This window comes from Schistocerca serialis, chromosome 7 (genome assembly GCF_023864345.2).
Source record: "Schistocerca serialis cubense isolate TAMUIC-IGC-003099 chromosome 7, iqSchSeri2.2, whole genome shotgun sequence".
Lineage (NCBI taxonomy): Eukaryota > Metazoa > Arthropoda > Insecta > Orthoptera > Acrididae > Schistocerca > Schistocerca serialis.
In genome coordinates, this window is record NC_064644.1 from 309,715,372 (window position 1) to 309,729,547 (window position 14,176).

Genomic DNA, 14,176 nt, shown 5'->3' on the forward strand with positions numbered 1-14,176 from the left:
TTCTGACGGACATGGGCAATTCCAGTGACTCCCCACACATCCAGAATTACTACAGAGTGGCTCCAGGAACACTCTTCTGAGTTTAAACATTTCCACTGGCCACCAAACTCCCCAGACATGAACATTATTGAGCATATCGGAGACAACTTGCAACATACTGTACAGAAGAGGTCTGCACCCCCTCATACTCTTACGGATTTATGGACAGCTCTGCAGGATTCATGTTAACAGTTCCCTCCAGCACTACTTCATACATTAGTCAAGTCAATGCCACATCGTTTTGTGGCACTTCCGCATGATCGTGGGGCCCCCTGCTCGATATTAGCCAGGTGTATCAGTTTCTTTGGTACATTTACTGCAGTGCATGGATCCTATGAGGTATAATAGTTGATGAAGTGGAATTTATACAACGAAGAGTTAGACTGAAGTGTACATCATGTTGTCATCTTCCAACCATGAACACAGTCTGTCACTATTGGGAAGGAAAAGAATTGTAATGAATATACATTGCGGTACATGAATGTCAAAAGTAGGTTAACTTTATGGTTTATCATGGAACACGCAGAATGAAATGGCTTATGACTGTGTGTGAGAAAAGTATATTTCGAAATATGTAAGGTTACTGAAAACTAGAATATATTACTTCAGATCTGAACATACTTAAGAGGTTGGCAATGACCACAGTTCTTCAGTTAAGAGAATGAGTATAGGAATGGCTCTCAGCATGACAATTATATAATGGATACCTTAGAAAGCTTGGCTCTAACATTATCTCTCAATACTTAATGTTGTTGGTATAACAACTGCTTATTTATGAGTCTTGAATGGACTAATCAGAAATTAATTCTACAGTAATGATTGTGAACCAAATAATTTTTGGAAACAGTCAATAACTTATACAATACATAACTATCCCATTGTGGTAACATATGGCTAAGTACATTTGACTGGTGAATACTATGACATGGAATGAATACTTACAACTATATCATAATAAAGGGGTGAATAATGAGGAACTTGTAATTTAAATAATGGTTATTGTTTCTTGTAGGGCCTAAAATACGCCCACAGCTACAATAACAACAACGAACGTTTGCATTACAAGCTTCCAAGTAAGGAAACTAAACATTACATACATAAAGGGAAAATTGGAACTTTCATGTCAAATCGTATATGTGATTTTACATTATCAAACCATGGAAAATCCAGGGTGGAATATAACATTACCACAGAAGGAAAGTTGCTACTCACCATAGAGCGGAGATGCTGAGTTGCGATAGGCACAACAAAAAGATTCACACAATTAAAGCTTTCGGCCATTAAGGTCTTTGTCAGCAGTAGACACACATACACACACGCGCACACATACACTCACGTAAACGCAACTTGCATACACGTCTGCAGTCTCAGAGAGCTGAAACCGCACTGCGAACAGCAGCACCAGTGCACGATGGGAGTGGCAGCTGGGTGGGGGTAACGAGAAGGCTGAGGAGGAGAGGGGGACGGATAGTATGGTGGGAGTGGTGGACAGTGAAGTATTGCAGTTTAGGCGGAGGGCAGGAGAGAAGGTGCGGAGGGGGGAGAGGGTAAGTAACGGAAATGAGAGAAATAAAAAGAAATTAAAAGACTGGGTGTGGCGGTGAAATGACGGCTGTGTAGTGCTGGAATGGGAACAGGGAGGGGGCTGGATGGGTGAGGATAGTGACTGAGGAAGGTTGAGGCCAGGAGGGTTACGGGAACATTGGGTGTATTGCAGGGAAAGTTCCCACCCGTGCAATTCAGAAAAGCTGGTGTTGGTGGGAAGGATCCATATGGCACAGGCTGTGAAGCAGTCATTGAGATGAGGGATATTATGTTTGGCAGCGTGTTCAGCAACAGGGTGGGCCACTTGTTTTTTGGCCACAGTTTTTCGGTGGCCGTTCATGTGGACAGAGAGCTTGTTGGTTGTCATGCCTACATAGAATGCAGCACAGAGGTTGCAGCTTAGCTTGTAAATCACATGACTGGTGAGTAGCAACTTTCCTTCTCTGGTATGGTTATACATTATGGATGACGTAACTGAAGAACAACTTAGAGACTTATAGACAAACAAGCACCCTGATATATTTTAAAGAGATGGATGAATCAGAAATAATGTGAGATAAAAGTAGATATCTTAGGTGTTACGAAACAACTCAAATCACTTTAAAAAGGCAAGTCTTCTGGTCCAGATGGTATACCAATCACGTTCCTTTCACAGTATGCAGACACAATAGCACCTTTCTTAGCAATCATATACAGCCGCTCACTTGATGAAAGGTCTGTTCCTAAAGACTGGAAAGTAGCAAAAGTCACACCTATATTCAAGAAAGGAAATAGGAGTAACCCATTGAAGTACAGACCAATATCACTGACCTCAGTTTGCAGTAGGATTTTGGAGCATATACTGTACTCGAACATTATGAATCACCTTGAAGAAAATTACTTATTGATACATAACCAACACGGATTCAGAAAATATCGTTCTTGTGCAACACAGCTAGCTCTTTTTCCCATGAAGTAATGAGTGCTGTCAACAAGGGATCTCTGATCGATTCCATATTCCTAGATTTCCAGAAGTCTTTTGATACCGTTCCTCACAAGTGACAATTTTGTGCATACGGGGTATCATCTCAGTTGTGTGACAGGATTCATGATTTCCTCTCAGAGTAAATCATCGAGTAGAACAGAAATGATATCTGGCGTTCCACAAGATAGTGTCATAGGCCCTCTGCTGTTCCTGATTTACATAAATGATCTAGGTGATAATCTGAGCAGCCCCCGTAGATTGTTTGCAGATGACACTGTAATTTACCGTCTAGAAAAATCATCAGACGATCAATTCCAATTACAAAACGATCTAGAGAGAATTTTTGTATGGTGCGAAAAGTGACAACTGGCACTAAACAAAGGAAAGTGCTAGGTAATCCACATGGGTACTAAAAGAAATCCGATAAATTTTGGGTATACGATAAATCGCACAAATCTAAGGGCTGCAAATTTGACTAAATACCTAGGAATTACAATTACGAGCAACTTAAATTGGAAAGAACACAAAGATAATATTGTGGGGAAGGCGAAACAAAGACTGTACTTTGTTGGCAGAATGCTTAGAAGATGCAACAAAGCCACTAAAGAGACAGCCTACATTACACTTGTCTGTCCTCTGCTGGAATATTGCTGTGCAGTACGGGATCCTTACCAGGTAGGATTTATGGAGGACATAAAAAAAAGTGCAAAGAAGGGCAGCTTGTTTCGTGTTATCGCACAATAGGGGTGAGTGTGTCATTGATATGATATGCGAGTTGGGGTGGCAGTCACTGAAACAAAGGCGGTTTTCTTTGTGGCGAGATCTATTTATGAAATTTCAATCACCATCTTTCTCTTCCGAATGCGAAAATGTTTTGTTGACACCCACCTACATAGAGAGAAATAATCATAATAAAATAAGAGAAATCGGAACTCGAACGGAAAGATTTAGGTGTTACTTTTTCCCACACGCCATTCGAGAGTGGAATGGTAGAGAAGCGGTACGAAAATGGTTCGATGAACCCTCTGCCAGGCACTCAAAGTGTGAATTGTGGAGTAACCATGTAGATGTAGATATAGATTTCATTTTAGAACAATTGCATTAGTACAGTTCTGATGGAAATAATTGATATGTTACCAGATGACAGTAAAACTTTGACCCATTACCTTGTTAAAAAGCTATAAAATGATGACCTACTACAATATACAGTACCACATAGTAAGTAAGAAGATACAAACTAGTAATGGTCTTCTCACTTGTAATGCCTGTTTAGCAAGTGGGAGATGTGGTGAAACGAAATTTAACTGCTGTCTCACCAGTATTCTCATTGCCTAGCGTGTACAAGTGAGGAGGAGATGGAATAGTACAGTTACTGATAACATAAAGAAATTGAAGTTTGTTTTAGACAGTGTTATTTTGTTATTATTGTTCATACAAAAGTGTTTCTTTTCTTATGTTACTTGATGATAATGCCAGTGCTGCAGTATGAAAAAGGCAGCATCTTTTTTGGTGTAGTTAGAGACAATAAGCCAAGCGCTACTACAGTCACAGCAAAGGCCAGTGACATTGTGCAGATCCTGCTGCCTGGTGTTGCACCCCTCTGAATTAATTAAAGTAAAGTAATCAACTAAAAAAATGAAAATCAAAAGTATAACACCAATGTATATGTCATGCAAAAGGTTCAGACTGTATTTTGACATCAAACTGTTAATGTCTGTGATATGTCAACTCTATACATTATGAAGCTGTAAAATACGAAGAAGTGTAAACATTTATTTCTCTGGCTACTAAATCTTGAAGTAGTACTGGATTTATAAATTTGTGGACAAAGACAGCGACTCAGTTTTACTAGATGTTTAACTGAAGTTATTGGGTTAACAGAAGATTATCATTCAAGTTTGAGTTTTACGAAAGCATAATCATCAGATCTGATACAATTTATAAGTTGCAGCAAAAAGCCATCGAGGTAAACGTAATCATTGGCTTATAAGCAACGCCCATCAATACAACAAAAGACCACAATTTTCTCCAGGTTAGCCTCTGCCAAACGAACAAATTCAATGATTAAATTTAAAGTGGATTTAACTCAACATAATTAAAATTTTAGCTGTGTGTTATGGCCTGGTTACAAAAATTGTGAACACTGTCTGATACATTAATTGGGAGGGAGTCATAAATATCCAAGTTTCATTCATCATATCTGGGGGACTGTAGTAACACATCTATTACCATAACATGGTTAGTAAATTTGTATGTGATATTCACCTAGTTTTCTCTCAAGTGTTCTGGCATAATCACACTTGAAGGAGGTGTTAAAAATAACACACACTGAATTAACATATTTAACCTGCCTTTGACACTTACCTGGGCCACATTATTTTTCATTCATAATACATTATCACCTCACTAGATATTATCAATTTCTTTTTCGCTACACATACACTGCTACCACTGCCACTGAAAAACCCAGTGCCAGCAAAGTTTTGGAGATTCTGGAAATGCTACAGTTTTTACCATAGGTTCCTTGATGTCACTGCTGCTGGGGTACTATGGAATTAAGCCCATCAATCACCTTCTAGTTGTTTCCAGACAGCAGCCTTCCACCTGCACACAACAAAAGCAGTACCTATCAATCTTCAAAAACATAGAACTATATGATAACAAGAAAGAAGGATGGGATCCATAACGTCAGACGGTAACCGCAGGCTGTTACAACAAGAAATCATAACTACATAAATGTGGTGCAGTAGGTGACAAATATCGACGTTAACGATATGGGCATGTAATTTAGTGGGTTACTCCTACTACCTTTCTTGAATATTGGTGTGACCTGTGCAACTTTCCAGTATTTGGGTACGGATCTTTCGTTGAGAGAATGGTTGTATATGATTGTTAAGTATGGAGCTAATGCATCAGCATACTCCGAAAGGAACCTAATTGGTATACAGTCTGGACCAGAAGACTTGCTTTTAGTAAGTGATTTAAGTTGCTTCACTAATCCGAGGATATTTACTTCTATTTTACTCATGTTGGCAGCTGTTCTCGATTTGAATTCTGGAATATTTACTTCATCTTCTTTTGTGAAGGCATTTCAGAAGGCTGTGTTTAGTAACTCTGCTTTGGCAGCACTGTCTTTAATCGTATCTCCATTGCTATCGTGCAGAGAAGGCATTGATTGTTTCTTGCCGTTAACATATTTCACATACGACCAGAATTTATTTGGATTTTCTGCTAGGTTTCAAGACAAAGTTTCGTTGTGGAAACTGTTATAAGCATCTTGCATTGAAGGCCGCTCTAAATTTGAAGCTTCTGTAAAAGATCGCCAATCTTGAGGATTTTGCATCTGTTTAAATTTGGCATGTTTGTTTTGCTGTTTCTGCAATAGTGTTCTAACCTGTTCTGTGTACCAAGGAGGTTCAGCTCCGTCGTTTGTTAATTTATTTGGTATAAATCTCTCAATTGCTGATGATACTATTTCTTTGAATTTAAGCCACATCTGGTCTACACTTCTATTATTAATTTGGAATGAGTGGAGATTGTCTCTCAGGAAGGTGTCAAGTTAATTTTTATCTGCGTTTTTCAATAGGTAATTTTTCACTTATTTTTTGAGAATTTGGGGATTACAATATTGAATCTCGCTACGACAACCCTGTGCTCACTAATCCTTAAATCGGTTTTGATGCTCGTTATTAACTCAGGATTATTTGTTGCTAAGAGGTCAAGTATATTTTCACAACCATTTACTATTTGCGTGGGCTCATGAACTAACTGCTCGAAATAATTTTCAGTGAATGCATTCAGCACAATTTCGGGTGATATTTTATGCGTACCTCCGGAATTAAACATGCACTTTTGCCAACATATCAAGGGTAAATTAAAGTCGCCACCAACTATTATCGTATGAGTCGGGTACGTGTTTGAAATCAAACTCAAGTTTTCTTTTAATCTTTCAGCAACTGTATCATCTGAATTGGGAGGTCAGTAAAAGGATCCAATTATTATTTTATTCCAGTTGTCAACAATGACTTCTGCCCATACTAACTCACAGGAAGTATCTACTTCAATCTCGCGACAAGTTAAACTACTTCTGACAGCAACACGCCAACCGTGTTTGGCTTATCCTTTCGGAACACCGTTAAGTTCTTCGCAAAAATTTTGGCTGAGCTTATATCCGGCTTTAGCCAGCTTTCAGTGCCTATAATGATCTGAGCATCAGTGCTTTCTATTACCGCTTGAAGCTCTGGTACTTTCCCATACAGCTACGACAATTTACAACTTTTATACCAATGGTTCCTGTATCTACATTCTTCCTGTGTTCAGCCTGCACCCTTTGTGACTGAAGCCCTTCTTGTGTTTTCCCGAGACCCTCTAACATAAAAAACCACCCATTCCACGCCACACAGCCCCTGCTACCCGTGTAGCCACCTCCTGCGTATAGTAGACACCTGACCTATTCGGCGGAACCCAAAACCCAACCACCCTTCGGCACAAGTCGAGGAATCTGCAGCCTACACTGTCACAGAACTGTCTGAGCCTCTGATTCAGACCCTCCACTTGGCTCTGTACCAGAGGTTCACAATCGGTCCTGTCGACTATGCTTTGAATGGTCAGCTCTGCTTTCATCTTGCAAGCAAGCCTGGCAGCCTTTACCACTTCTGTTAGCTGCTCGAAACCAGAGAGAATCTCTTCTGATCGTAAGTGACACACATCACTGGTACTGACATGAGCAACCACCAGCAGTTGGCTGCACCCTGTGCTCTTCATGGTATCCGTGAGGACCCTTTCCACATCTGGAATGACTCCACCTGATATGCACATGGAGTGCACATGGGTTTTCTTACCCTCCTTGACAGCCAAGCCCCTAAGGGGCCCATAATGTGCCTAATGTTGGAGCTCCCAACTACCAACAATCCCACCCTCTGTGATTGCCTGGATCTTGCAGGCTGAGTGGTTTCCTCTGAAACTAGAAAGGCGACAGCATCTGGCTCAGCGACCATGTCAGCCACACACAGCACCTGGAACTTGTTTGTCAGACAAACCAGAGCGCCCTTATGTGTGGCCGCCTGGAAAGTATTTCGCCGCCTGCTTCACCCTGGGGCGACCTCAGACTCGACCACAGGTGAGGGGTCAGTCTCAGTATGAGCAGTAGCTGGGTTGGCCACTGGTGAGGACTGATCAGAGGACTCTGACGTGCTGGACGTCCATTGGATCCCCACAGCCGGGCCACAACAGTGGTGCCCATCCACTGCAGCCTCAAGCTGTGTAACCAAAGCCATCACAGTCTCACAGCCTGAAGCTGAGAGCGAAGTGTAACCAACTCAGCTCAAATCCGCACACAACAATCGCAGTCCCTGTCCATACTAAAGACCATGGAAAACTAAATTATGCAGATAAACTGACTATCGGCACATGCTGCACAAATCTACTGTAGACCCTGACGAAAACGCATTAACTGTGTCTAGTAATACACAGATATTCAAAAACCTAACTACCGAAGCACTCAGGTGAAACTAAATAATTTGCCCCTGATTAGGAACTTTTAGTATGTCACAAAATCAGTTTACTTTCTGACGCAAAAGAAAACATGAGAACTGTGGCTATTAGGTATTAAAACTTACACGCAGAAACTCAAACTAAACTATTAAAGCACACAGATGATATAATAAAATTCGCTCCAGGTTAGGAACTCGTAAATGTCACAAAAGCGGTTACTTCCCTGTTGCTGCGTCTGTCTTGGTTGGCTACTGCTTCCTGACTGGGGTATATGCTACGTCATCCAATCTTTGAATACAATCAGGGCAAACCACAACACAGTCAAGGTCGTGAACTTGCTTATGTAGTGGGTTGGGTGTGCAATGACTAATATGGGGTGGTTAAAGAGCCATTCTTCTCATTTGTCCAAGGCATTCGGGATTATCACCTAGGCACCCTTGATTCATGTGACTGGCGAGGGAGACAGGTGTCCACAGCGAGTGACTGCAGAAAGACAGTTGGTATATATAACAATTCTTTATTTCAGTAAGCTTGAACAACTACATCTCCATGCACTCATCAACGGCATTGACCCCCCCTGCATTGGTAAAGTAGGTGCAGCAGATGGCCCTGCAGTGTATGCACGCGAGGAGGCAGTAGTACTTACTCAGCAATGCTGACACATCAGCTGGCAAGGTAGTGGCAGTCACAGGACTTGGCTCGGCTGGCAACAACCAAGTGAAAGGGACAAACCCTGGACCTTTGGCTGCAGAACTGTGTATACGAATGACGGCCTCCAGCAGCATGGAGTTAGGAGAACCTCTGTTTAAGCCTCGGAACATGCACAGGCAGCAAGATCCTGGCAATTAGAACCATAGCGGCAGCAAAGAGAAAGGCTACCAAGAGACTGTGCAGTCAGGCAGCACTTAAGGTTTTGAGGCTCAGTGAACATGACGGCAGCTGCATCACAGGTACGGCAATGTCTTCACAGCAGCATCTGACAAAGGGTGGATGTTCTAACATAGCCAAGCTGTCTGATGGTGACTTACTGGCTCCAAGGAGCATAAACACGGCTGTCTGAAGACAGATCACGAGGAAGAAGTAGCGCTGCTGCATTCCCCCACCATATGGAAGCTTCTTGAAAGATAGTTGATGTCAAAGGACTCAGTCGTTGCCTTGCGGAAGTAGGCTGGAGTGCACAAGTAACTTGTGGCAGAAGGTGCTTTGTTGGCATTGGTCACTGACTGCAGTGGTCAATGTCTGGAGTTTAGTGCTGCAGCTATAGGCACAGTTTGGTTCATTACACTTAGAACAATGCGTGAAGATTAGTATACTAATTTTGGTGTACATTTTCAAATGTAAAAAAAAAGAAAGAAAGAAAAGAAAGAAAGAAAATAAAAAATAAAAGGGAGATAACTCTGCCACAAATCTGATATAGAATCTGATGGGGATTCTATTGGACCTCGTAGCTTTTTTTCAATTTCAGTCATTTCAGCTGTTTCTCAACACCACTGTCACTAATGCCTGTATCACTCATCTTTACAGTGGTTCGAAAATTAAATTAAGGCAATATCCCTGGATTTTTGTTTCTATAGGAACATCTGAAAACAGAGGTCAGCGTTTCTGCCTATGTTTTGCTACCCCTAATTTTTGTCCTCTTCTATTCCCTGAGTGTATGTGCATTAACTTTGACAGCACTAATAGCCTTTACATATGACCGGAATATGCTTAGACTTTGGGAGAGATTCTTCAGTAATCTTCCACTAAAGTAATCACGGGAGGATTCAAGCATTTCCCCCTTGACAGCCAACCACATTTCATTCAGTAAATATGCCAAACAAAATCTGGGCAAAGGCAGTCTAAACTAGTCTACCTACCTGACCAAATTGCAAGTAAAGCAGATGTTTCCCTAAATTGCATAAGGTGAATGCCAGAATGCTTCCTTTGGAAAGAACATGTAATAAGAGCAAGGAGCTGTAAAGAACATATCCTACTGTGAAACAACAGGCAGTTTAACGTATGCTCAATTCTGAATATGGCCAGAAATGAATCTCCTGTTGTCTAAAGTGGAGTGTGGTGTATATTCCACATTTCCGCCCATACATTGTTATATTTTGTTGTTTCACTTTAATGTACAGTAACCAAGCAAGGTGGCACATTGACTAGCACACTGGAGTCGCATTCGGGAGGGCAACGGTTCAAATCAACATCTGGCCATCTTAATTTAGGTTTTCCGTGATTTCCAGGCAAATATTGGTGGAGTTTCATTGTAAGAGCACATCCAATTTCCTCCCCATCTGTGAAACAATCTGGGCTTGTGCACCATCTCTAATGAACTTGATGCCAACAGGGCATTAAACCCCAATGCAAGAAATGTATTTGCAGCTGCGATTATAGACCATCATCGACCGTATAACGGAAAGACAACAATGAAAATCCAGGTTCGAATCCCAGGTCGCCATAAATTTTCATTGTCATTACATTATACAGCTGATTGTTGCCCATACTCATAACTGCGAGTACATTTCACTACAGCTGTAGATGCCACTGTGCCTGTTCCTTTGGACATGCATGCACTGTAAAACATAGGCATTACAATAGTGTATTAAACTCCAATCTCCCTCATCCTCTCCTTAACATACAGTATATAATGATTCAAATCGCCATAAGCAAGTAAGATGTGTACTCATAGCATCACGCAACAGATGCATCTTAGAGCATGAGAACGGTTGGGTGAGTAGAAGTTGTATTGTGCTGGAATCTCTAGACAAAGCAGGGATTCACCTAAGAAGCTTGGCATCAACAAGCGTATCTCATTATTTAGATTTACTGACTGAATGTTAGTATACATTTCCAACTGGGCTGCTGATGTTATCTGCACACAATTTGTTAACAATAATTTCAATAACTCTCAAGTTATACTCTGAAACTAACTGCAAATTTCAGTTATTATTGATAATTATTGGAGGACAGCATAAACCAATCACAAGCACGTCCTGAGTGGGTCAGGTACCAGTCTCCGAAGATATCTTACTAAGAGTCTATGGTTGTTTTCTGAAGAGAGAACATGTAAATCCGTGTATGAGGCACTATCTCATGTAAAAGGGAACAATTTGTTGGAAACTATCTTGGATGACTTATATGTGCAATGTCACGTTAATCTTAGGATCATGTGGAAGAGTCTACAATCAGTTTTCAGAGAGGCAACACCAGATTCAGTGTAAGAAGTGTGATTTTGTGTAACAATGGAACAATTTGCTAAAAGTTGCCCCAAGAAAAAGTACATGTGTGATCTTATGCTGACCTTCACATTGTGTGAAGCATTATTTATGACTTTTTACAGTGCTTGAGAAATAATGATTGGTATCTGGAAACTTTGCTGTGAACATTAATAGTAGACTGGCTCTCAGAATTGTTTCCTTGATTTTGTAATGTTATGAACAAAGAAAATAAAGTGGCATCCAATTATTTTGCAATTCTCATTTTTAGTGGTGTTGAGATTTTTCCATTTTCCACTCTGTAATGCACCGTGTTTCCAGAATGAAATTTTCACTCTGCAGTGGAGTGTTTGTTACATGCATGTTAAATCTGCAGTCATCAGAGAAGAAACTGAGTGGGACAATGACAGCAAGTCATCTTTATAATACGAAAAGTAAGCAAGCTGCCTCCTGCTGCACACGGCAAATCTTTATGGTGGAAAGCGTTACATTCAGGAACCCACTTTGTAGTATATGGGGATTACAATTTGCATCCTTTGCAAGTATCACAAATATCACACCTGGCATAGCATCATAAAAATTACAGGAGGACTGCCACATCATAGGTTACTGTGATGAAGATTGGCCTGGAGAAAGACTATGACTGGATATCTATTTAAATTTCAAGGACCAGCAAATACTGGCATAGTAATAGACAGCCAGTAGTAGTCTTAACAACTGAGGTAAAATGTATGGTCCTGACCTTATATCAGGAAGCTCTACAACTTCCAAGATTACCTAAGGAAATACCTTTGAACTCCACAGAGGATCCTATGAAAATACTATGTGACAACAAGGAAGTGACTGACTTGTCTAAGACTAGCTGGTACCAGAGTTACACCAAAAATCTGGCAAAGCCTAATCATTATCTGTACCACAAGATTCTGGACTGTGAAGTTAGTGTTTTTTGTTCTTGTTTCTGCAGACATGATTACAACAAGAGTATATGAAATTTAGACTCCATGCCTCACTTGTTAAAGGATCCTTTTTGTTGCTATTGTGAAGCTACAAATACCTATATTTTTTTTAGTACTTTATCTATCTTCAGCAACTGCATGTCTATTAGCTGAAAAAATGAGCAACCAGTTGCACAAAAGAAATTTTATTTCTTTATGGGTTTCAGACACCTATTGCTGATCTTTAGAAGATAATAATTATCACATTATTTCTTTTGCGCAACTGGTTGTTGATTTTTTCAGCTAATCTATATTTTTTATTCAGTCTTATATCTTATGCTAGAAGTTCAGATGACAATCATTTTGCAGCACATGAGCTCGTTTCAGTCTGGTACCATCTTCAAATTGCTCTGCCAATAGTTCAAGTTTTTTCTTTACTAAATTACATAAATATTTATCTTTTGTTCTTTATTTTTTACAACAGATACTGATACAGAACATAATTTGACAATAATTTTGTGCTTACACATTACAACATAGAAAGACTTTACATAAATGCAGCTTACACAATACTCTCCATACCTCGGAAAAATATCCAGCGTTCACTCGGAAAAATACCCAGTGTTCAAAAACACAGATGTAACTTATACAGTGCGTGAACAGGAGATACATTAATGTTGTAAAGCACTCACCCAGAGTGTGCTGCAGTTTCTTGTTTAGGTCCTTCAACAGCCTTAGGCACAGAATCAGTGGATGGTGAAATATTACTGGAAGCAGAAGTGTAAGGTGTTGGGGATCCATGAAAGAAACACAATACAAATACTACAGCTAAAAGAGCATGTAGGCCGACTGCAAGAGCCGGCAGAAGAGCACGGGGTCGTGTTCCAGCAGATGCTGGCCACGCTGCTGACAGCAGGGCTCGTGATGACAAAGCTGCCCCAATCAACGCCAGTGACCACCTCAGCCATGGCCATGCTGCTGCCCCTACCAGGCCCAGTGATAGTGGTACAAACACTGCCAGTGAGTATCCATATACACATGTCAATTCAAGGAAGCTAACTCCACCTGATGAACCTCTCCATCGTGCAAGTGCCCACAAGGCTGCCGGTGCAGCCCATGCGTAGCCAAATACTGCTGTTGCCGCATATGTTACCATATGAAAATCATACCTGCAAACAATTGAGACTATTAAAGTATCTTCAACAAAGAGAAAAGAAGCAAACAGAATGGCACAGTTTACTCACAGAGATGAAATAAAATAGATAAACTATAGTATAAGAAAACATAATCATTCACCATGCAGAGAAAGTTATAGCATATTCAACTTTAGGTGCCAGCCTATTTCCCAACATTATACAGGTATTATTACATACAAATAAATTGACAAGTCACATCTTTAAAAATTAGCATGTAGTCATAACTATATATTTTAGGGAGTGCAAACAACTTTTGTTTCAAGACACACTTACACATCGCAACATTTATCATGAATACCACCCATGGAAATATGACCAATTTAACTAAGTTCACGCAATGAATGCTTGTCTTTTCACATGTCGTTGTTTGTATTTCAACAAGAATTTTCCATAATCGAGAGGTGATGAGGGCACTGAAAGCACCAGTAATGTCACGAACTCACATGCATATCCATTCACACGATCAGATGAAAAAGGTTTATCTACATCACAAAGAAATAAATCCATGTACCCAACTGTCACAAAACGACAGCATCAAAACACGACCTGTATCTCTCCCTCTTTATGGCATCATTGAAAAGCAGAAGCAATTTGCATAACACACTTATTTTTAAACGCTGAAACCACAAGTCCAGCTAGTTATCCTCAAGTTATGCATGAGGATGTATCAGGAGTACACCTGAGATCCACATTTATCTTGAAAAAATTTTCTTAGCTTTCAATGTAAAAGGCTTCTATTCTGCATGCAGAAATCCTGTTATAAGATGTGAAAAATGCATGTGAAGTCTTGTATATTTGAGGTGGACA

The 14,176-nt window shown here is 40.3% G+C and overlaps 1 protein-coding gene across 1 annotated transcript in view; it reads right to left on the reverse strand.

Annotated features, from left to right (window-relative positions):
* Positions 1-12,626: 12,626 nt before the first annotated feature.
* The window catches only part of LOC126412762 (protein YIPF1), a 28,578-nt gene continuing 27,028 nt past the window's right edge, over positions 12,627-14,176 (reverse strand). Inside the window, exon 2 of the mRNA XM_050082515.1 lies at positions 12,627-13,342. Coding sequence (XP_049938472.1) covers positions 12,862-13,342 — 481 coding nt within the window. The 3' untranslated portion in view covers positions 12,627-12,861. The remainder of the gene's footprint in view (positions 13,343-14,176) is intronic.